General features: G+C 47.4%; 1 protein-coding gene across 4 annotated transcripts; it reads left to right on the top strand.

Annotated features, from left to right (window-relative positions):
• Positions 1-3,228: 3,228 nt before the first annotated feature.
• CDAN1 (codanin 1) lies at positions 3,229-22,977 on the top strand. 4 transcript variants are annotated; one of them, XR_013993346.1, is made up of 28 exons: positions 3,229-3,360; positions 3,565-4,058; positions 4,271-4,477; positions 4,691-4,860; positions 4,993-5,106; positions 5,189-5,267; positions 5,678-5,798; positions 5,981-6,090; positions 6,556-6,645; positions 7,243-7,318; positions 7,843-8,048; positions 15,534-15,654; positions 15,793-15,939; positions 16,043-16,209; positions 16,571-16,658; positions 16,879-16,968; positions 17,164-17,218; positions 17,435-17,568; positions 17,646-17,749; positions 17,989-18,147; positions 18,516-18,579; positions 18,753-18,831; positions 19,008-19,109; positions 20,302-20,409; positions 20,507-20,570; positions 20,733-20,914; positions 21,177-21,284; positions 21,965-22,977. XR_013993346.1 is itself a non-coding variant. In XM_081048424.1 (28 exons), the coding sequence occupies exons 1-28, from the start codon at positions 3,271-3,273 to the stop codon at positions 22,088-22,090; spliced, it is 3,699 nt and encodes a 1,232-aa protein (XP_080904550.1). In that variant the 5' UTR covers positions 3,229-3,270; the 3' UTR covers positions 22,091-22,977. The 4 variants fall into 4 exon arrangements, 2 of the variants coding, with proteins under 2 accessions (XP_080904550.1, XP_080904549.1); XR_013993347.1 differs by having other exon boundaries at positions 19,008-19,156; positions 21,177-21,543; XM_081048424.1 differs by having other exon boundaries at positions 4,274-4,477; positions 19,008-19,156.
• The last annotated feature ends 448 nt before the right edge of the window (positions 22,978-23,425 follow it).

The raw sequence follows: 23,425 nt of genomic DNA, 5'->3' as shown, positions 1-23,425 counted from the left end.
ATAGTTAAAACAATAATTTTTCTATACCCAATAGCTTTGAATTAAAAACAGATGCTTTTTCCCCAAGAGCAGAAGATTCTTTGTTCTAGGAACTACATTCTTTAACCTAACAAAAGGAATTGGTGATAGAAGAAACAGGATCCAGATTTCAGAATTTAGTGGCTTGGGGAAATAAAAATGTATCTTACTCTGGCTATTTGAAATTATATTTACTTAGATAAGTCCAGATTTAGTCTTGGAGATCAAAATTTTCACATTTTAAAACAATTTTCATTCCTTTATATTTGACAAAACCTGACTTTTGTTAGAGAACAATTGCTCCTGTCATGCTCATGTATTTTGGGATTAAGTTGTTTGCATTCACTCTTAACATCTGTCCATTTCTGCTTTTGTGTGTTTACCACAGATGTTGGGACTTTGCCTAAAGGGAGAGAAATTTTAGCACCTGTATCACTGAAGCAGTAGAATGGTTGACAACTGCATTGTTTAATTTTCTTGAGTTTGTGTGGTTCAGTAGACAGTTTATTTGCAGAAGTTACTTACCTGTGCTTTTAATACAAAAAGTATCACAGGATTAAGGCATGGAAACCACTATGGTAGTGTTCACATGTCGGTTTATTTACCCAAGTTCCTAAACCGTAGGTGCATATTTAGACCGTAACTTAGAGAAGGGAATAAGGTGGTTCTAGAAATGCTGATGTGTCTCTCAGATACCCTGGTCCGGGGTTCTGGGTTCCTTGACCTGGAGAATAGGATTCACTGAGGCAGATCCTTGAGCCCATGTGACTATAGAATTTACTGATGACATAATTTCACACACCAATGATGGATAGAAATTTTCTTTCTTTTCAGTGGTTTTATATTGTGTACAGAAGTATTCATTCACCCAGTTAAAAACATTTAGTAAACTTAAGTTTTTGTATAAACTACCCTTGCCATCTGATGCTTCCCCCCATAATGTGAGTTTAAATCTGTAAAATTTCATGCACAGCACTTCAGCATACCTGGAGTCTGTGTGTTCTTCATTCACCCACAAGAGTAAGCTTGACTGATTTATTTTAGGGAGCAACCCAGGAAGGGGAAACTTGGAATGTTTTCAAAACTATTTTATTTTTAAGCCATTCCCCAGATAGGTAAATCAGTTCACTAGGTAAAAAGTATTTAGAAATACTGATAGGAAGATAAAGGAAACATAACAGTGTGCCACTTGGAGCCCCAAACTTGGATATGGTGAATCAAAGAACCATCAGATAACCCAGGCTTGAGCCCCTCCCCCTCACTTTTCTCATACACAGTCCCTGGTCTCCTTTGTGACTCCTTTCCTAAAATAGCCGGTACAGATTTCATTAGGCCATGTACTTACAAGTTCACAGCTTTTAGGGAAAAAGAGGGAGCGGGAAAACATCTAGTTTTGCATTAGGTACAAATCCTGAACCACAAACCAGAAGAACTCTTGTTGAGCAAGACCAGTAAGTTAGCACAGCGGACTTGAATAATTCTAGTTTTCTCCCTTTCTTTTCCTCTTCATGGAATCAGAGGGATGAGAAACTGCTCTTTGAAATGCCTCCAAAGGTATTGTGCCCCTTTCTCCTCCAAGCAGCCCTCTTTATGCATTTTTGCTCAGGCAACCAAGGACATAGAGTATTAGCAGAAACATGGAGTGCTTTTGTATAGGCCATCTGTACATAAAAGTGTAATTATTTATTTAATTTTCCCATTTGTATCATATTAAAGCTTTGTACAGTGTTTTAAGTTCTGTTTTAAAATTATTTTGTATTTTATTTTTATAATCTAGTAATAAAATATTCATTCCGCATGCAAACTCTAGTTCTATTTGTGTGATGGCTTGGATTTCAAAAGTGGTAAATATTATTTTATTATAATATAAATATAATAAAATAAATAATAAAATATATAATATAATATATATATAATATATATAATATATAATATAAAATATACAAAATATAAATAAAATTTATAATTTTATTTAATAAAATTATTGAACGCACCAGAGGTTCAAAGATCAACAGTGAGCAGAAGTGTTACCAGAAATGCAGTACCACATCCAGAAGTGACCTAGAAAAAGAAGTGCGGAACTGAATACGAACTATCAGTATCCCTGCAGATAAAAACCAGGGTTCAGGGATATGAGGAGATTGGTTCCGTGTGTAACAAAATTGAAAGTGTTAAAAGCACTCTTTCAGTCCTTCATTCTCTCTGGCTGGAGGTACTTTTTCCTTCTGCACAGGAAACAGTCCAAGCACTAGAGTGGTTCCTGTCCCCACCACCATCTCCTTTCCACTTGTAAACTGCTTTTGAACCAGAGGAACTCTCAGAAGGCATTCGCGTCACGTGGGCAGTGCTTCGCCCCTCCTGATTTGCTTTGGTTTGGAGTGGTAATGCCATCAGGTTTTCTCCGCCTGGTTTCCCTTTCTTGATTTCCCAGTGATCAGCAACTTCCAAAGAGCTGTGGCTCTCATGTTTTTCAAAATAAGAGAAATTAGTAACTCAAGCTCCCGCAAGCTAATCATGAATGTGCCTATTAACATCTCAATCGCAAAGTAGTTGAAATATTAACTTGGTATAAACCCATCATTATAATGTGTAAGGGAGGTAAAGACGCAGACAAGTGATTCTGTGTGCAGGGTGGCCCGAGACACTTGAACGGTTGTGGGCTGAGGATTGTACAAAGCCACCCTGGCTCAAAGTCGTAAATGGTCAGTCAGCTGCCAGTGCTGGAAAACCTTTGTGCATGGGCCGGGGGACTGAAAACTCAGCCTTTGAGAAAGAAGGACAAGGGTTAGGCTAGGTTAGGCTAACTTCATCTTAACTTTTTGGGGGTTATTAAGGTTGAATTTAGAAAACAAACTCTTGAAAGAAATATGTGCTTATTGCAGAAGACATAGGCAGGTGTCTCCGGAGAATTATTAACCTCTACCGTCTGGATGCTCTCCCGTCCCCGAGACCCGGCGGGTCGCCCCTGGGTGCAGGGGCGATAGCCGTGCGGCTGCATTTCGCAGACCATCAAGCCTGTCGTCGGGGACTGCGAACCCAGCCGCGGCCTCGACTGAAGGCCTGAGGTTAAGCCTCAGCCTGGAGAAGCTCCGCCGCCGCGGGCCCTCGCCGCCGCCGGCCCCGCCCCTCCGCCCTCGGCCCCGCCCTCCACGCTGCTGCCCAACGGTCGCCCTTCGGTCCCGGCCCCGCCCCTCCCAGGCCGCCCACGGTGCGCCGGCGCCTGCGCAATCGCCTCTGAGCGTCCCGACCGGGATGGCGGCCGTTTTGGAGTCGCTACTGCGAGAGGAGGTGTCGGTCGCAGCCGCGGTGCGGTGGATCGCGCACAGCACCCCGAGTTCAGAGGTAACAGGGCCGACACGCCCCCAGGCCCGGCCCAAATCTGCTTTCCGCGGGAGATACCGCCGCTTGGATCCCCTTCCTCTAGGGTGACTGCCTGTCAGCCTGGGCCGGGTGCGCTCCAACGAGGGGCCTCTGCCGGGGCCGTCCGGCGGGTCGCGGGCCCCGGCCGGCAGCTGACCCCCTCGCCCCTCGCTGCTTCTCCTTCAGGATGACTTCGGGGAGGCGGCCGCGCTGAGCTCACTCCGGCCGCTGCGGAAGGAATTCGTGCCGTTTCTGCTGAACTTCCTGAGGGAGCAGAGCAGCCGCGTCCTCCCGCAGGGCCCCCCAACCCCCGCCAAGGCCCCGGGCTCCTCGGCAGCCCTGCCAGGGAGGCCGGGGGGCCAGCCCCGGGGCGGCCGCGGGGCGCGCAGCCAGCTCTTCCCTCCGACCGAGTCTTCGAGCGCCGCCGCCCCAGCCGAGGCCCCTTCGGCCCGCCGCGGGGGCAGGAGGCGGGGCCCGGGGCCGGCCCGCGAGCGAGGTGGCCGCGGCCCTGGTAGTTTGGAGGAGGGGCTCAGCGGGGAGGGTGTGTGTTGGGCTGGGGGCCGGAGGCCTAGAGCCTCAGGCAGCCCCGGCAGCCCCGGCCTCACGCGCTCCGATCCGCCAAACCTCAGCAACCTGGAGGAGTTCCCTCCCGTAGGCTCCGTTCCGCCCGGCCCTGCAGGGTGAGAATCAGCCTTCAGCCGGGAGATGGGCGGCGCGAGGGCTGTACTAGGGGAGTCATTAAATTAGGACTGGGTGCTCCGTAGGAGAGCGTGGGAATAGCTGGAAGATTGGGGATGAGATAATTACAATGATGAGGGGCGTGTCGCAAGGGCCTCAGCTGGTGTGGATGCTTGAAGATGGGAATTTGAGAAAAACCTGTGGCTACTCTCAGCAGGACGAAGCCTTCACGCAGGATCAACCCAACTCCGGTGAGCGAAGAGCGGTCACTCTCCAAGCCCAAGACCTGCTTCACCTCACCCCCAATCAACTGTGCCCCCAGTTCCCAACCTTTAGCCCTGAACTGTAGCCCTTGGGGCCATGGCCTTCCCCCAGGGTGCAGAAGTCTGCAAGAGGAGCGGGAGATGCTCAGGAAGGAGCGGTACGGCCTTGCCGCTTCCTGGGACGTTGGCTTTCTTCCTGTGGGGATCTGCAGGGCTTTTCCCTAAGATTGATTTCCACTTCGCCCTTCCTCCCCCGCTCAACCCTGGGTCTCTTTCCGGGGCTGTGGATGTCCTGTCTGGAGGAACCTGAGAGTGGCTGTGGAGGGGAAGCCAAGCTGACTGCCCATGACCTCTCTCTTCCATCTCCATAGCTCTAAGCACCTGCAACAGTCACCTGCTCCCTCCTGTCCAACCTCCGAATCGGGGTCTCTCCTCCCCAGTCGGACAGGACACCTCACAGCTGAACCCGCTAACCCTGCCAAAGTGTCTTTCCGCCAGCGCCTGGAGCTGGTAGCCCTCGTCTACTCTTCATGCATTGCAGGTGAGTGAGAGCAGAGGGCGCTGGGGTGGAGATACTTATAGAACTAGAGGGTAAGAGAATTGGTGAGGCATGTAGAACTGAGGCTCGATTCTGAATGGTGCCAACTATGCTGGGGTATCTCTTTGTATCCAGAAAATCTGGTGCCAAACCTCTTCTTGGAGCTTTTCTTCGTCCTTCAGCTCCTTACGGCCCGGAGGATGGTGGCTGCCAAGGACAGTGACCTTGAACTGAGTCCAGGAGCCCTAGGTCAGTGAGCAAGCCTCTTTTTGAGAAATGGGGTCAGGAGATGGAATAATTCTTAATTGACAGCTTGGTACTATCCTTCTAGATTCCCTGGAAAGCCCACTCTTCCAGAGCGTCCATGATTGTGTCTTCTTTGCAGTGCAGGTTTTGGAGCATCAGTTTCAGTGAGTTTCCCCAGCAGAGGGAATACCCATTGTCCCCTTGGTTCTCTAGCCACTTGGGGTGCATGCTTGTGCTTAACACAAATACAGTGACCCTGGACCTTTTCTTACATGTAACCTTTAATTTTGTGTCAAGGTTATGAATTTAGCCCTCAGAACTCAGACTGTGGTCTCGGTGACTGACCTTTGGGTTAATATCTAATGCTCCTGTCCTGCTCTCTTGCTCCCTGCTCCATAAGGTCTCATTTCCTCCCCCTGTGGTTCCATCATCTTTAATCCTTGGCCCATGGCTTTGACTTACATACTGGTACCTGTTCCCTGCTCCAGATAATGGTCTGTGTGGTATGCAAGTGGCAGGTTCCTATTTGCCATGTGTGTTCCATTCTCAATCATATATACTCTTGACCTTGTAGAGTTCTTTCCTGTCTGGACAAAGGGACCTTGAAGCTATTGGCTGAGAATGAGCGGCTGCTGTGCTTCTCACCAGCTCTGCAAGGCCGCCTCCGAGCTGCCTATGAGGGCAGTGTTGCCAAGGTAGTGACCCCATCTTACACATCTGCTAGCCCTGACCCGACCCTTCCCAGCCTCATAATTCAGGCAAAAATAGCTCACAGTGCTAAGGCCTATGGGCTAACTGTGAGCAGGAATACAGGGATGAAGTTTTCTGAGCATGTACTCTGCAGGCTTCTATCCCTAATGTCACTGCCGTATTTTAGGTCTCTCTGGCGATGCCACCCTCTGTTCAAGCTGTCTCCTTCCAGCCAGAAACGGACAATCGTGCCAACTTCTCCAGTGACCGCGCCTTTCATACTTTTAAAAAACAGAGGTGATAAGAAAAGGGAAGTTTGGGGGAAGGTATGAGGCCGCATTTACTTTGGGATAGGCAACTTATGTCATTTTCATAGAAAATAGAAGTTTGGCACTAACAGGTGGTGGTTTAGCACCAGCGGGCCTTTCCTGCCAACCATCATAGCATCATCCTGTTTCATGCCATGGACTTGAACCTTTGACCTTAGCAGTCTTCTCACAGGTGTATGATTTTAGTCACAGGGTTCTCAGAAAAGAGAGAGCCAAATCAACTGCCACTACCCACAGAAGTATGTGAAACATGTGGTGTGCTGCTGCTGCGTTGTAGCATGACCATCCTGCAGAGAACTTTGGAGAAAGAATGGGGATAGTCCTGTCCTCAGTTCTTCTGAGCTAGGGAATGTGCTCCTGGGATGGACTTAGATCAGCTGCCAATGAGGTCAGCTGCGCCTCCGTTGATCAGGTGTTCTTGTGTGTCTGTCAGGGATGTGTTTTACGAGGTGCTTCGCGAGTGGGAAGACCGTCATGAGGAGCCTGGTTGGGACTTTGAGAAGGGCTTGGGCAGCAGGATCAGGTAGGTGTTCACACACTGGCCACTCCTGCTTTTAGCAGCGAGCAGCTCAGTGGTGCTTGGGTAGCTGACTGGAGGAAAGCTTCCCCCACTCCTGCCAGCCCAAAGCTGTTATCTTCTATCCTTCATCTCTCCAGTTCTTCCTCGCAGAAATGACTTGTACTTGTTCTCTGGTGGTGAATGCTCGGAAAGGTGCAAAGTTCTTCCTCCAGGTTGCTTGAATTTTGGCCCAAGTCATTGGTTAGACCTTTTCCAAACACCATTTTCTCCATCGTCTACTTTGGTAATTCTAAGAACTTTGCAGAGCTGGATAACTAGGATGCAGAAAGAATCGCCTCTGTCCAGTGGTCTGCCTTCTACGTGCTCAGGGATGATAAGAGGGATGATATTTCTTGTTTGACTGAGTGCATCTTTAGCCTTGAAGGGAACTCCGTGGTGAGGAGTGTCCCTTCCCTTTCCCTACATCTTGTGCTGGCCAGCTCTGGCACAGGGCTGCTCAAGGCCCCAGTAAAGGGCTGAAAGGCTCAAGGATTGGCTTGTTCTCTGAGATCTTTCTCCCCCTCCCTCCCGCCCTCATACTCCATTCCTACCTCTTCTCAGAGCCATGATGGGTCAGCTCTCTGCAGCCTGCAGCCACAGTCATTTTGTTCGACTTTTCCAAAAACAACTTCTCCAGGTAAAAGCCCCAGCAGGATATTAATTTACAGTGAAGAGTAGGCATTACAGGCAGCCAAGCACTGTGGGATTGGGTGGACAGCCAGGCAGGTCCTAGGCGGGAGTTTGAACAGGAGTTCTGCTCTTTGGGTGGTGGTTGAAACTCGGGCAGCCAGAGAGGAATCAGAGTGCACCCCCACCTCCCTGGGCCCCTTCAGATGCCCTCTATCCTCTGCCTGCCTTCAGCCCCTCACTACTTCCTTGCCCTTGATTTGTACTGCGGTAGAAATAGCGTGATCCTAGGACTCAGATGGGCCTGGTTTCAAATACTAGCTCTAGTGAATCTAGGCAAATGTCTAATCTTGCCGTTTCAGTTTCTTCACCTGTAAAAAAGAATATAATCCCTACCTCAAAAAAATGTATCTGTGGTACATGATAGAGGGTTGGCATTCCATAAATGTTTATTATTTCCTCTTTATTTTGTTCAGTCCTTTCCAGAGAAACTTACTGGTATTTTTTATTTCTCTCCTCTTGCCCCAACCCCAGATGTGTCAGAGCCCTGGTGGAGCTGGGGGCACTGTCCTGGGTGAGGCTCCGGATGTGTTAAGTATGCTTGGAGCTGATAAGCTGGGGCGCTTGCGGCGCCTACAGGAACGGCTTGCGGCCCCTCAGAGCAGTGGGGGGCCTTGCCCACCCCCCTCCTTCCCAGGCTGCCAGGGATTCTTCAGGGACTTCATCCTGAGTGCCAGCAGGTAAAGGCCCCTTTGTCTTGTTGGGGGTGAGGCAGAGGCCAGGGGAGGTTTGTCTTCCCAGAAGGGCAGACAGTTCTCTCTCCTTTGCCTGGAATATAATAGGATGGGACAGAGTGATATCTGGGCTTCCTTTAGCTTCTCTTTCTGCCTCCGTTTTCCTTCTCAGTCTTTTTTTTTTAATTCTTTTTTATTTTTCAATTACACCTGACATATAATATTACATTAGTTTCAGTAATGAACTACAACATAGTGCTTAGACATTTATATAACTTACAAAGTGATCAACCCAATAAGTCTAGTTCCCACCTGAAGCCATACATAGTTAAAATATTATTGACTATGAGATCCGATAATTAAGTTCGCGAACTCATCCTAGAAAAAGTACTACATCCCTCATTGCTGAATGTCACTTGGGTCACCTTCGAAGTACTCCCCTTGGGAAGCTATGCACCGACACCAGCACCTAGTCCACCCTTCAACCCTTCAAAGCAGTTTTGGAACTCCTTTTCTGGAATGGCCATCAGAGCGGTTGTCGTTTTACCCTTGATGTCCTGAATGTCATCAACATGCCTTCCTTTCAATATTTCCTTTATCTTTGGGTAAAGAAAGGAGTCACTGGGGGCCAGATCAGGTGAGTAGGGAGGGTGTTCCAATACTGTTATTTACTGGGTAAAAATTCCCTTCAGACAGTGCCGTGCATTGTCGTGATGCAGGAGCCATGAATTGTTGGCGAAAAGTTCAGGTCATCTAACTTTTTCACACAGCCTTTTCAGCACTTCCAAATAGTAAAGTTGGTTAACTGTTTGTCCAGTTGGTACAAATTCATAATGAATAATCCCTCTGATGTCAAAAAAGGTTAGCAACATTGTTGCAACAAAGTTCGCGAACTTAATTGTCTAACCTTCGGCCTTCGTATATTCCTTATGCTATACTTTATATCCCAATGAGTGTTTTGATAACTGGCAATTTATTCTTTTTTTTTTTTTTTTTTTTTTTTTTTTTAATTAATTTTATTGGGGTGACAATTGTTAGTAAATTTACATAGATTTCAGGTGTACAATTCTGTATTACATCGTCTATAAATCCCATTGTGTGTTCACCATCCAGAGTCAGGCAATTTATTCTTAATACCTTCACCTTTTTCACTCATCTTGCAACACCTTGCCTGTCCGGCAACCATCAGTTTGTTCTCAGTATCTGTGAGTTTGTTTTGTTTGTTCGTGTTTGTTTTTTAGATTCCACATATAAGTGAAATCATGTTGTATTTGTCTTTCTCTGACTTATTTCGTTTAGCATAATACCCTCTAGGTCCCTCCATGTTGTAACAAATGACAAGATTTCATTTTTTATGGCTAAGTAATATTCCATTGTATATATGTACTACATCATCTTCATTCGTTTGCCTATTGATGGACACTTTTGTTGCTTCCATATCTTAGCTACTATAAATAATGCTGCAGTGAACGTAGGGGTGCATATATCTTTTCAAGTTAGCGTTTTGGGTTTCTTTAGGTAAATACCCGGTGGGGGAATTGCTGGGTCATATGATAATTCTATTCTTAATTTTTTGAGGAACCTCCATACTGTTTTCCGTAGTGGCTGCACCAATTTACAATCCCACCAAAAGTTTACGAGGGTTCCCTTTTCTTCACATCCTCGCCAACAATTGTTTGTTGATTTATTGATGGCAGCCATTCTGAGAGTTGTGTGGTGATATTGTGGTTTTAATTTCCATTTCCCTGATGATTAGTGACATTGAGCATCTTTTCATACGTCTATTGGCCATCTGTATGTCCTTTGTGGAGAAATGCCTGTTCATGTCCTCTGCCCATTTTTTAATCGGATTGTTTGTGGTTTTCATGTTAAATTGTATGAGTTCCTTATATATTTTGGATATTAACCCCTTATCAGATGTATCAGTGGTGAATACCTTTTCCCATTCAGTAAGTTGTCTTTTCATTATGTTGATGGTTCCCTTCAATGTGCAAAAACTTTTTAGTTTATGTAGTCCTATTTATTTTTTTCTTTTGTTTCCCTTGTTGAAGGAGACATTTCCAAAAAATATTGCTAAGAATGATGTCACAGAGTTTGCTGCCTGTATTTTCATCTAGGAGTTTTATGGTTTTAGGTCTTACATTTAAGACTTTAATCCACTTTAAGATTATTTTTGTATGTGGTATAAGAAAGTGGTCTAGTTTCTTTCCTCTTCTGTTTTTTTTTCTTTGAATATATCTGTCCAGGTTTCCCAGCACCATTTATTGAAGAGACATTAATTACCTCATTGTGTATTCTTGCCGCTGCCATAGATTAATTGACCCTATATGCCTGGGTATATTTCTGGACTCTCTATTCTGTTCCACTGATATGTATGTCTGTTTTTATGCCAGTACCATGCTGTTTTGATTGCTATAGCCTTGTAGTATAGTTTGATTCATGTAGCATACCTTCAACTTTGTTGTTCTTTCTCAGGATCGCTGTGGCTATTTGGCGTCTTTTGTAGTTCCATATAAATTTTAGAATTATTTGTTCTACTTCTGTGAAAAATGCCATTGGTATTTTGATAGGGATTGCATTGAATCTATAGATTGCCTTGGGTAGTGTGGACATTTTAACAATGTTAATTCTTCCCATCCGTGAGCATGGTATATGCTTCCATTTATTTGTATCTCCTTCAGTTTCTTTCTTTAATGCCTTACAGTTTTCTGTGTACTGGTCTTTTACCTCCTTGGTTAAATTTATTCCTAGGTATTTTATTTTTTTTTGATGCAGTTATAAATAAGATTGTTTTCTTAATTTCTCTTTCTGATAGCTTGTTATTAATATATAAAAATGCAACCAATTTCTGAATATTAATTTTGTAACTTGCTACTTTATTGAATTTTTTTATTCTAATAGTTTTTTGGTGGACTCCTTAGGGTTCTCTCTATATAAAGTATCATGTAATCTTCAAATAATGACAGTTTTACTTCCTTTTCAATTGGATGCCTTTTATTTCATTTTTGTGGCTAGAATTTCCAATTCTATGTTGAATAAAAGTGGTGAGAGTGGACACCTTTGTCTTTTTCCTGATCTTAAAGAAAAATCTATTAGCTTTCACCATTGAGTGTGAAGTTTAGCTAAGGGGTTGTCATCTATGGCCTTTATTATGTTGAGGTATGTTGCCTCTATCTCCTGTTTGCTGAGAGTTTTTATCATATGAGAGTTAAAATCATATGAGCTGAGAGTTAAAATCATATGATCATATCAAATGCTATTTCAGCATCTATTGATATGATCATATGATTTTTATCCTTCATTTTGTTTATGTGGTGTATCATGTTAATTCATTTGCAGATATTGAACCAACCTTGCATCCCAGGAATGAATCCCACTTGATCATGGTGTATGATTTTTTTAAGGTATTGCTGAATTTGGTTTGTTAATATTTTGTTTAAGATTTTTGTATCTATGTTCATCAGGGATATTGGCCTATAATTTTCTTTTTTTGTAGTGCCTTTGCCTGACTTTGATAACAGGGTAAGGTTGGCCTCATAAAATGAGTTTAGGCGCCTTCCCTCTTATATTTTTTGGAACAGAGAAGGATAGGTGTTAATTCTTCTTTATATGTTTGTTGCAATTCACTTGTGAAGCTATCTGGTCCATGGCTTGTTAGGAATTTTTTTGTTACAGATTCAATATCATTAGCAATTCTCAGTCTGTTCAGATTTTTTTTTTTTATGATTCAGTCTTGAAAGATCCTATGTTTCTAGGAATTTATTCATTTCTTCCAGGTTGTCCAGTTTGTTCGTATATATTGATTGTAGTATTTTCTTTGTATTAAATCCATTGTATTTCTTTGGTGTTGGTTGTACCTTTTTCATTTCTGATTTTATTTATTTGGGGCCTTTTTTTTTTTTTTTTTTTTTTTTTTGGTGGTCTGCCTAAAGGTTTATCGTTTTTATTGTAGTCTTCTTTCCTGATTGGTTTATGCTTTTCAAAGAAATAGCTCTTGGTTTCATTGATATTTCGTACAGTTTCATAGATTCTATTTTGATTATTTCCACTCTGATCTTTTTTATTTCCTTTCTTTTTCTCACTTTGGGCATTGTTCTTTCTTTACTTTCTTTAGTTCCTTTAGGTGTAAGGTTAGGTTGTTTATTTAAGATTTTTCTCGTTTCGTGCGGTAGGCCTGTATTGCCATAAATTTTCCTCTCAAAACTGCTTTGACTGTGCCCCATAGGTTTTGGGTCATTGTGTTTTCATTATCATTTGTCTCAAGGTATCTTTTGATTTCTTCCTTGATCTTGTTAACTCATTCATTGTTTAGTAGCATGTTATTTAGCTTCCACGTGTTTGTGTGCTTTTCAGTTTTCTTGTGATTTCTAGTTTCATACCGTTGTGATTAGAGAAGATGCTTAGTATGATTTCAGTCTTCTTAAATTTATTGAGATTTGTTTTGTGGCCTAACATGTGGTCTGTCCTGGAAAATGTTCCATGTCTGCTTGAAAAGAACATATATTCTACTTCTTCTGGGTGAAATGTCCTAAAAATATCAATTAAGTAAGTCCATCTGGTATAATGTGGCATTTAAGGTCAGTACTCCTTTGTTGATTTTCTGTCTTTTCTGTCTGTTGATGTCAATGGGGTTTTAAAGTCCCCAACTATTACTGTATTGCTATTGATCTCACCTTTTATGTCCGTCAGTATTTGCTTTATATATTTAGGGGTTCCTACATTGGGTGCATAAATGTTTACAAGGGTTATATATCCTATTGTTAGATCCCTTTATCATTATCAAATGCCCTTCTTTGTCTCTTCTTATAACCCTTTTTTAAAGTCTATTTTGCCTAAGTATTGCTACCCCAGGTTTTTTTTTTCATTTCCATTTGTATGAAATACCCTTTTCTATGGCTTTACTCTCAGTCTGTGTGTCTTTCCATCTGAACTGGGTCTCTTGTAGGCAGCATATGTACAGGTCTTGTTTTTTTTAATCCACTCAGCCACCCCAATGTCTTGATTGGTGGTTTAGTACATGTACATTTAAACTAACTATTGAGAAGTGTGTAGTTATGACATTTTTATTGTTTTCTGCTTGTCTTTGCAGTTCTCTGTTCCTTATTCTCTTATATGTTGATGACTTTCTACAGTGTTGTGTTGGGTTCTTCTCTTTATTTCTTATATGTGTCTGGTAGATTTTTGGCTTGTGGTTACCATGAGCTTTATATATACCAAGCTATGTTTATAGAAGTCTATTTTATGTTTTATGGCCACTTTAGTTTGAGCACATTCTAAAATCACTATGGTTTTTACTCACTCCCTCTATGTTTATGTTTTTGTCATTCTTTTTTCTCTCTGTGTGTGTATCCCTTGTTGTTGTAATTACATAGGATCTTCCTACGTTTGCCTTTTAACCTTTGTACCAGCTTTATAGTTGGTTGATCCAGTGCTTTTACTGAGTGTTTGGTTTTGTCAGTGAGAATTTTTTTATTTCCTATATTTTCTTATTCATATTTTTGATCTTAAAGAAATCACTTTAGCATTTCTTATAATACTGGGTTAGTGGTCATGAACTCTTTTAGCTTTCTTCTCTGGGAAACTCTTTATCCTTCAATTCTAAATGATAGCCTTGCTGAATAGAGTAATTTTGTTTTAGGTCTTTACTTTTCATCATTTTGAATATTTCCTGCCAATCCCTTCTGGCCTTCTCAAAGTTTCTGTTGAGAAATCAGCTGATAGTCTTGTGGGAGCTCCCTTGTAGGTAACTAACCGCTTTTCTCTTGCTACTTTCAAGATTCTCTTTGTTTTTAGCCTTTGGCATTTTAATTATGATGTGTCTTGGTGTGGGCCTCTGTGGGTTCATCTTGTTTGAGACTCTCTGTGCTGCGTGGGCTTATATGTCTATTTCCTTCATCAAGTTAAGGAAGTTTTCCCTCGGTATTTCTTCAAATAGGTTTTCAATCCCTTGTTCCCTCTCTTCTCCTCCTGGTACCCCCTATATGCAGATGTTGTTAAACTTGATGTTGTCCCAGAAGTCCTTTAAACTATCCTCATTTTTTTTTTTTTGCTGTTCCGAATGAGTCTTTTCCACTACCTTGTCTTCTAGATCTCTGATTTCATCCTTTGCTTCATCCAATCTGCTCTTGATATCCTCTAACTTATTGTTCATTTCAGTTATTGTAGTCTTCAGTCCCGACTGGTTCTTTTATATGCTTTCTGTCTCTTTCTTGAGGTTCTCACTGAGATAATCTATTCTTCCCCTAAGTCATTGAGCAGCCTTATAACCAATGTTTTGAACCTGTATCTGTAGATTCCTTGTCTGCATTTTGTTTAGTTCTTTTTCTGGGGTTTTGTTCTGTTCATTTGGGACGTGTCTTTATATTCTCACTTTGGCTGCCTCCCTGTGTTTGTTTCTATGTATTAGGTAGACCTGCTACATCTCCCAGTCTTGGCAGAGCAGCCTTGTGTAGTGGGAGTCTTGTGAGACCCAGTGGCATAATCTTCCAAACACCTGAGCTGGGTGCTCCAGGCGTGTCCCTTGTGTGGGTTGTGTGTGCCCTCCTGTTGTAGTTGAGCCTTGATTGTTATTTGCACATCAGTGGGTGGAATTGACCCTCAGGCTGATTGGTGGGGGGGGCTGACCATGACTGTAGTGGACAGGTTTTTGTTCACAGGCTGACTCCATGGCATGAGAGTCACTTTAGTGGGGCTCTGGTGCCAGATGAGTCTTCCTTTCAGGTGTGTCGTTTGTGGAGCTGGTTGGGTGCTGCTCTGTTGTGGTCTGAAGCTGGCCACCAGGTGTGTTGGTTCCAGCGCCTCTTGGTAGGGGCTCTGGTACGGGCCAAGGTCAGCTACCATTTGTGCCTAGCTTGGGGCTGCCTGGTGGGACCTCCAAAGTGATCTGCATTATGTTGCTACTGTGCCAGGCTGTGGTCACTTAGGTGGAGCTACGTTCCAATCCAAGACTGGCTGCCACTTATGCCAGGCGTGAGGGCCACCTGATGGGAGTTAAAATGAAAATGGAGAACACAGTCGCCACTTGTACTGGACGTGGGGTCCCTTAGCAGGGGGTACAGGGCATGCCAACGCCAGCTGGTCTGTGGGGTTTGGGCTCTCACTTCTCAGGGGGGGCTTCCACAGCCAAGATACCCCTCTGATCCTTAAGCACCCCACAATCCACCCCTCCTCCCAGTCTTGGCCTGGCTTCTTTATATACTTGATTGTAGGACTTCTGTTTAGCTAGGTTTTAGATGGTTCTCAATGATAGTTGTTCTATAATTTAGTTGTAATTTTGATGTGGTCCTGGAAGTTGGTGAGCACAGCGTTTACCACTCTGCCCTCTTGGCCTTAAATTAACCTCTCCTCATTCTTTTACCCACGTAGGTAGTAACCTCATTGCTCCTTGGCCTCCCCTCTCAACCCAACTGAACCTTTGTGTCTGGAGCCCCTCTTCTCTATTCTGGTCCTTCTTACACCTCTTCCAGTGCCTTTTTTTGCTCCCCTTCTTAGCTTCCAGTTTAATCAGCATCTCATGGATAGTCTGAGTTTGAAGATACGGGAGCTCAATGGCCTTCTTCTGCCTCAGCCCGAGCCTAGTGATGAAGATGGGGAGTCAGACGTGGACTGGCAGGTTAGAAAACAGAACAGGGCGTTGAAGGGGTTCTGACCTAGGAGGGAAGGGGTATTTTCAAGAAGAACTTTGTAACAGGTTTGTAATTCTTCTAGAAGTCTTACGCTGAGGACTCTTTACTTCCCTGATTCCCTGTAGGGTGAACGGAGGCAGTTTGCTGTGGTGCTGCTCAGCCTGAGGCTTCTTGCTAAATTCCTGGGCTTTGTGGCTTTCCTGCCATACCGGGGGTCTGAACCACCCCCAACCCGTGAGCTCCAGGACTCCATTCTGGCCCTGAGGAGCCAGGTGAATGGGGGCTTGGTAAGGAGGGAGCCGGGAGGAGCTGCAAGGCCCTGGAGTTAGAGAGCACCCCAGGACCTGCCCACTGACTGTGTTGTGGCCCTGCCAGGTGCCCCCAGCCCTGGACGTGCGAGCTCTGCTGCAGCAGGGGCTGCGCGCACGCCGGGCGGTGCTCACGGTGCCCTGGTTGGTGGAGTTCCTGTCTCTCGCTGACCATATTGTGCCCATGCTGGACTATTACCGTGGTGTCTTCTCTCTCTTGCTCCACCTCCATCGGTGAGTGGAATGGGTGCAGGCAGAGCCTTGCTGAGGCTGCTGCTTATACAGAGGGTTGAGCAGCCTGTGCTTCCTGTGGGAGCGCCGCCATAACCAGCCCTCGAGACAGGCAGGATTTGGTCCACAAGGAAAGACAGACACTGGCACTTCGCTATTTTATTGGCCCTTTTCTATTCCTACTGTGGCCCAGCCAAGAGGACGTACAGGTCTGGGAGGGGGCACTGAGAAGCTCCTGGGCCCCCACAGCAGCAGGCGCTTTTAGGTCTGCTTTTGTGAATTAACTTCGCAAGTGTAGCTTTCTTTAACTCCATTCCATTTCTTCCTTTGCACAGTTTAGCTGATACCCTCATTTACCTTTTAGGAGCTTGGTCTTGTCGAAGGCAGGTGAAGGGGAGATGTGCTTCCTGAACAAGCTGCTGCTGCTTGCTGTCCTGGGCTGGCTGTTCCAGGTTGGTGGACAGAAGGAGGGGGCGGCCACTGTGGCTGGAGGTGGGGGGCGGGAGGATGTCGAAGTCTGAAGAAGGTCGGGGCCAGAGGATGAAGGGTCAGAGGTATGGGAAGTACCATGTTTTCAGAGGAAGATTGCCCGGACCCCGAAGCCATGAGGTGGAAGGTGTGGAGAAGCTCTGAAGGCTGATTGAAACTTGCACTGCCCTGATCTCTTGCCAGATTCCCACAGTCCCTGAGGACCTCTTCTTTCTGGAAGAGGGTCAGCTGGATGCCTTTGAGGTGGACACAGTAGTTTCAGAGCATGGCTTGGTAAGTGTTGGGGTCCAGCCAGTGCCATGGGGTTCACAGGAATAAAGGAAGCAGGCTGTCTGAGGCCCCGCAGGAGATAAGCCAAGATAGAGACTGAACTCTCATCTGAGGCTTACGCCTGACTGTCCCGTTTGTGGCCCACTGAGAAGGAGGAAGCCTGCCTGCCTGCCAGCTCTGGCCTCTTCTCTCCCGCAGGACGATATGCCTGTGGTGGACCAGCACCTGCTCTATACCTGCTGCCCCTATATTGGTGAGGATGATCCCCTGCCCAGTGGCCCTTAGTCCTTAGCCTGTCCCTTCATGAGTACCCAAAAGGCACCCCATGGCCTAACACCCTAATATGTTTTTCTATTCCTAGGCACTCCCCAGGTGCCTCAGACTCTTTACTCCACAAATGCTTCAAGTCCATGATGCTTAGGGTGGGGTGTGAGTTCTGGAACTAAGCCCTTGGTCTTTCCTGATGCAGGAGAGCTCCGCAAACTGCTTGCTTCATGGGTATCGGGCAGCAGTGGGCGGAGTGGGGGCTTCCTGAGGAAAATCACGCCGACCACCACCACCGTCCTGGGAGCCCGGCCTCCACGGACCACCCAGGGACTGCAGGTAAGGGGCGGGGTGGAGGCGGGCCGGCCAGTGGGGAAGGGAGAGGGACCTCTCACTGCACTGCCTCCTCCCCACAGGCACAGCTGGCCCAAGCCTTTTTCCACAACCAGCCACCCTCCCTGCGCAGGACTGTGGAGTTCGTGGCAGAGAGAATTGGCTCTAACTGTGTCAAACATATCAAGTAAGTGCGGATGGAGGGTCCCAGGCTCATTCCCATACCATTTCTCCCTTTAATTCCTCACACCTTCTTGCTAACTGAGGAAAGTCAGTTGAGGGGACGGTGAGGGCACTGCAGACAATATGGGGTTTAAAATTGCTAACATTGTTTGAAGTGAGTTCTGACCAGATTTCCTTGAATTTGTCGCCCCTTTCTGAGCCAACCCTTCCAACTACCTCCAAACATTGCTGTCCCTGCTACAGGGCCACGTTGGTGGCAGATCTGGTGCGCCAGGCAGAGTCGCTTCTTCAAGAGCAGCTGGTGACGCAGGGACAGGAAGGCGGAGACCCAGCCCAGCTGTTAGAGATCCTGTGTTCCCAGCTGTGCCCCCATGGGGCCCAGGCATTGACCCAGGGGCGGGAGTAAGAGATGCCAGTCTGTTTGCGCGCTCTGGTCTCCACTCTCCTCTAAGCTTTTACTTTTCTGACCTTCCCCCCCTTCACACTCATATCCTTGATTCCATGCCTCTTCCCACCCTGCTTCTGTCATTCGTTCTGTTTGCCTCCTCTGTAGGCTATCTTTGACTTCAGGGTTTTGGGGACGCAAAGTCCCAGTTGAACTGGAAGAGCAGGTGGTCGGGGCCGTGGCCCCCAGCACTGAGGTGGGACGGGAGGGCTGGCAGCGCTTCCCCGAGCGTCCCCGCTGCTGTGATTAGTGCCCTCGGGACACGCCCTGCTGTGAATCAGGCTGAACCATCTAGACATCACTGACCTCCTCTGTCTCCCCTCAGGTTCTGCCAAAGGAAGAGCCCTGGTGCCGTGCGGGCACTGCTCCCCGAAGAGACGCCGGCTGCTGTACGTAGGAAGGTGGCCGGGAGCTAGCGGGTGGGCGGTTGGCGTGGGGGAGGTGCGTGTGTGAGCGCGTGTACGTGAGGCCACTGCTGGGTGGCTCAGCCCTGGACTCGGGCATGCGTCGTCGTCCCCGCGCCTTCCCCTGGCCCTGACCCTGCAGTCCTTCTGTGACACAGGTTCTAAGCAGCGCAGAGAACATCGCTGTGGGGCTTGCAACAGAGAAAGCCTGCGCTTGGTTGTCAGCCAACGTCACAGGTAAGGTGTAGGCAAGGGCTGGCTGACCAGCTGCCTTTTCCAGAAGTGGACGGGCAGGAAGCTAGAGGCCGAGGTGGGGAGACGGGACTCGGCCCGCTGGAAACGGCGCTGGGCACGTGTAGGCAAGCGCGCGGGCGCTCTGGTCACCCCTTTTCTGTTCTCCGTCTGACCCGCAGCGCTCATCAGGAGAGAAGTGAAAGCTGCAGTGAGCCGAGTGCTTCGAGCCCAGGGTCCTGAAGCGGCTGCCCGGGGGGAGCGGAGGGGCTGCCCCCGTGCCTGTGAGCACCACGCTCCCCTCCCCTCCCACCTCATCTCCGAGATCAAAGTACACGGCTCCCTACGCCCCTCGGCTCCCCTCCCCCACTCCCTGCTCTTTTCCTGGCCTCCCTCCTTTCGCGTGTCCGTCAGCGTTGTGTGTTGTCCAGCTAGTTCCCATTTGGTTTGGTGCTGAGGGGGATGAGGTAGGACAGGGCTGTACTGAATGGCTTTCCTAATTGTTCTTCGCATTTTGGTACTTGAATTACCCCAAAAGGGGAAATCAATATGAAAATGTTTGGCCAAATACATATTCCACAGGTGATAATGAGGGTGGGTGGTGAATGGCTGTCCAGTGTATTAGGAGAGTCTTTAAGAGGCAGTCACCTGGTACTGAGTGTGATTTCAGAAATATTCTATGTGGAAGGTGATGCTTGTTTAGTTACAGGCAAGAAAAATAACCAGTGCTTTTAACTTTTTTTTAAATCAAAAACTGTCTAGAGCCAGGGTCAGCAAACAGCCCGTGGGCCAAATCCAGCTTGCTGCTTGTTTTGTAAGGCGTTACTGGCACTCGGCCGGTTTGTTCATTTACAAATTGCCTAGGGCCGCTTTTGTGCTGTGGCCCAGAGCTGAGTAGCTGGGGCAGAGACCTTAAGGCCTGTGAAGCCTAAACTATTTAGTTTTGCCCTGGTCTAGGAGTAGTAGTGTAAGTAAAGATTTGGTCTAGGCACTAAGAAGGAATGACTAAAATTGGAGAGTATGTAAGGAGAAGAAAAGGGTAACTGGCCTTTAGCTACTGGTATTTTTTAATATAGTCTTCTGTACTGAAACCTTGGTTCTCCTGAGTAGATGAACAGAGAGCATGAGGGTTAGAAAATACCACATGTATGTGACAGGATGGTCCCCCTAAATTCTTTCAGAACAGATGCTCTCTGGGAATTGGTTGGTACCGCTTTGTCCCAAGATAAGTGGCATCTCGAACTCTGGCAGCAGGTTCCTCGACTTACCTGCTGCATCTTTTCCCTCTGTTGTCCTCTTGGTTGCTTCTCCCAGCTGTGCTGTCCTGCCCTAACCCCAAGTCTAAGGGCTCCTTGGCCCAGTCACGTCACCCCAGGAGCCCTGTCTTCCTTTTCCGTCTGCCTCTCTCCACTGGCTGATCCCCGCCCCGAGCCACATTCTCAGTGGCTCACTTGGCTCCGCCCCTGCTCTCTCCAGGATGTACTGTCTCTGGCCTCAGGCCCCCGGGACCCTGAGGAGGGCGTGTCCCCAGAGCATCTTGAGCAGCTCCTAGGCCAGCTGGGCCAGACACTGCGGTGCCGCCAGGTGAGTTCCTTGTCCAGTACCTGTGACCTCCACAGCTGCTCGGGCTGCCACTCTAAAGATGGTGCTAATGGCCGCGGTCTCCTTGCTTTTCCCCCAGTTCCTGTGCCCACCTGCCGAGCAGCATCTGGCAAAGTGCTCTGTGGAGTTAGCGTCCCTCCTTGGTATGGCTCCTTTCTGTCACTTCACTCTCTTGCCAGATCCCCCCGATCTCAGGGTTGGGTATGAACAAGATTGGAATGAAACTTTCTTCTGCTCTCCCTCCCAGGGGCTGGCCAGGTGACCCTGCCTCCCCTTCTTAAAGCTTGGCTTTCCTCTCCCCACAGTTGCAGACCAAATTCCTGTCTTAGGGCCTCCGGCGCAGCACCGGCTGGAGAGAGGGCAGGCTCGAAGGCTCCTGCACGTGCTGCTTTCCCTGTGGAAGGACGACTTCCAGGTGCCTGTCCCACTGCAGCTGCTGCTCAGCCCAAGAAATGTGGGGCTTCTGGCGGACACTCGGCCGAGGGAGGTGAGCCAGAGGTGGGTGGGGGTGCTGGCAGGCTCTGTCCTCTGGAATCATGTTCTTACACCCACCCTCCTCCCCCAAAACATTTCGACCTTGCTTCCCTGGTTGCCCCTGTTCTGGCAGCTGTGCTCATTTTCTGTTCCGTGCTAAAAGGAACTCCCTTCCTGGTGAATCGCAAATCTTCTCCCTCCCGAGCAGCTGTCTGTCCTATCAGTCGGGGTCACTGCAGTCCGGGCCCCTCTGACCCCCTGCATGTGTGTTGCAGTGGGACCTGCTGCTGTTCTTGCTCCGGGAGCTGGTAGAGAACGGTCTGATGGGACGGACAGAGATAGAGTCCTGCTTGGACAGCCTCCGTGAGGCCCAGTGGCCAGGGGTAAGGAGTCCTCGTCACTCACCCAGAGAGAACAGGTGTCATGTGTCCCTTGTATCCTGAAAGGGGGCAAGTGATGGTGCCTGGCATTTTTAGCATCTTCCCAGAGCTCAGTGGATTTCTGTCAAGTGTCTTCAGGACCACCCTGAAGTGGAGTGGCTGTTCTGGTGGGCCTTCTTCACATTTGAGCAGCTACTGTATGAAAGACTGTCAGTGGAGAAGGGAAGATGGAAGGCAGCTAGTTGGAAAACAGCATGGCATAGTGAGTGTGGGTTTATAAGATCCATAACCTGGATTTTAATCTCATCTAGTACTTAAATGTTGTTAGTTAGGGCAAAGAATGCATCTTAGTTTCTCCGCCCATAAAATGGGAATAATTTATACCTCCTGGGGTTTGTCAAGATGAACTAATGTGCATATTAAGTCCTCAAAGGGTGATAATTACTCACTAGAGGGCTCTGAGCCTCCCGTCAGAGGTCACTCTCCCTGCCAGACTTGAGCACCCTGGCGTCCTTAATGGGACAAAGCGTCAAGTCCTTTTCAGTGTAGAAGGCAATTGGGAAAAAATAAGAGCTAGGTTGTCTACTCACTGGTTAGCTAGGGCTTGATACTTGGGATTGATTTTTAGTAGAAAGGACAACTAGGTGTTGCCTTTTCTGTCACCATCTTTCTGTTTGTTGTAGGACTTCTCTGAAGAATTAGCAACACTGTTCAACCTGTTTCTAGCTGAGCCCCGGATGCCAGAACCCCAGCTAAGAGCTTGTGAGCTGGTGCGGCCAAACCGCGGGACTGTGCTGGCCCAGAGTTAAAGCTGGGAAGTGGCTCTGCTGTCTCAAGGGGAAGCCCGCCTGACTGTCTCAGGGGGAAGCCCCTGCCACCCCAAGTGCCCACTGCTGACCCCTGCTGGTGCGGGAGTAGCTGCACCTGCAGTCAGGCCTCCTGCTCCGTGTGAAGGAGGTGTGGCTGCCTGACCTCCCACGCCGCCTGCAGGCTCGCTGCCTAGAGGGAGGAGGGTTCGCCTGAATCAGGATTGTAGTGGAAAAGCCGCAAGACGCCGTCCCTGAGCAGAAGAGCTGGCGTTTAGGACTTGGATACTAAATGAAATGACGTGTGTACTTAAGCGCCACTTACTGCTATCCCAGCGTCTCTTAAGGCTGTGGTTTGGGAAAGCATGACAGAGGCAAATAACTTCTGTTTAACTTGTGAGTAAAGTGAAAACATGAATCTTGGGTATCTACATTTTCTTACCATCAGGAGCTGGACTGCTGTCTCCTTAAAAACGCACAACGGATGAGGTGGGGCGCACCAACCGAAACCCCGCTCGCCCCCTGCACACCCCGGCTTCAGCCCTGTGCAGGTGGCAACAACGCTAGCTCCTTCCAGGGGCCAAGCACAGGGGAGAACACTAGAGCTTTTTAAAATAAACTCTTTTCTTTACCAAGGGCTTCATGTCTAGTTATTTTCACCTGCTGCTTCCCTGTAGAAGGCTGCAGTCTTGGGGTCGACTTGGAGGTGGGCGCTGACGGTCGGCCTGGCCCCCCGCGGTGCTGACATGTTCCAGCACGTGAAACCCTGCAGGCTAGCGGGCCCGTTAACTCACTGCTAACAGTACCGGCCGCTGTGCAACTCCCTTAAAGGTTTAGTATGTTTCAGATAGGTCTTCACTCACCAGACACTCCCTACTGACCCAGATGTTGGGGCAGCTCTTATGCTTATTCTGTTAGGGCCGTGGGGGTGATTTGGCTCAGAACAAAAGCGTTCTGTGTGTCTATAAATGATCCATTGGTTTTTGACTAAGAAAGCACTCCCTTGATAAATGTGCATTAGGTTCATTCCTGTAAAAGTCACGGTTTTTCTACTTTGGCCGTGTGCTCAGCTTCAGGCACTGCTGCGGAAGGAGAAGGTACTCAGTGAATCCGACAGAAATGGCTTACACAGTCTGCCCACACATACTTGTGTATTTCTCTGGGACAATTTCAGAGCTCTGCAACCCAAGGAAGGGTACGAGCTTCAGCCTAGAAGGGTCTGCCGGGTGACTTAGGGAAGCTGGGGGGTGCCCTTCCTCACAGTGAGTCCCATGGGGGGGCTCTCTTTATCACCACTCTAATCGTGCTCTGTCCAGGCTGTGCCTTTCCCTTCTTCTC

Source organism: Rhinolophus hipposideros, assembly GCF_964194185.1.
Source record: "Rhinolophus hipposideros genome assembly, chromosome: 5".
NCBI lineage: Eukaryota > Metazoa > Chordata > Mammalia > Chiroptera > Rhinolophidae > Rhinolophus > Rhinolophus hipposideros.
Note: the sequence above shows the minus strand (reverse complement) of the source record. Positions and strands in the feature narration are given on the sequence as shown.

Coding starts and splice junctions, on each gene's coding strand:
- CDAN1 (XM_081048423.1), top strand. CDS start 3,271: ATGGCGGCCGTTTTGGAGTCGCTACTGCGAGAGGAGGTGTCGGTCGCA. Junction 7,319..7,842: donor TCCAAAAACAACTTCTCCAG/GTAAAAGCCCCA, acceptor CCCCAACCCCAG/ATGTGTCAGAGCCCTGGTGG. Junction 8,049..15,533: donor TTCATCCTGAGTGCCAGCAG/GTAAAGGCCCCT, acceptor TCCCCTTCTTAG/CTTCCAGTTTAATCAGCATC.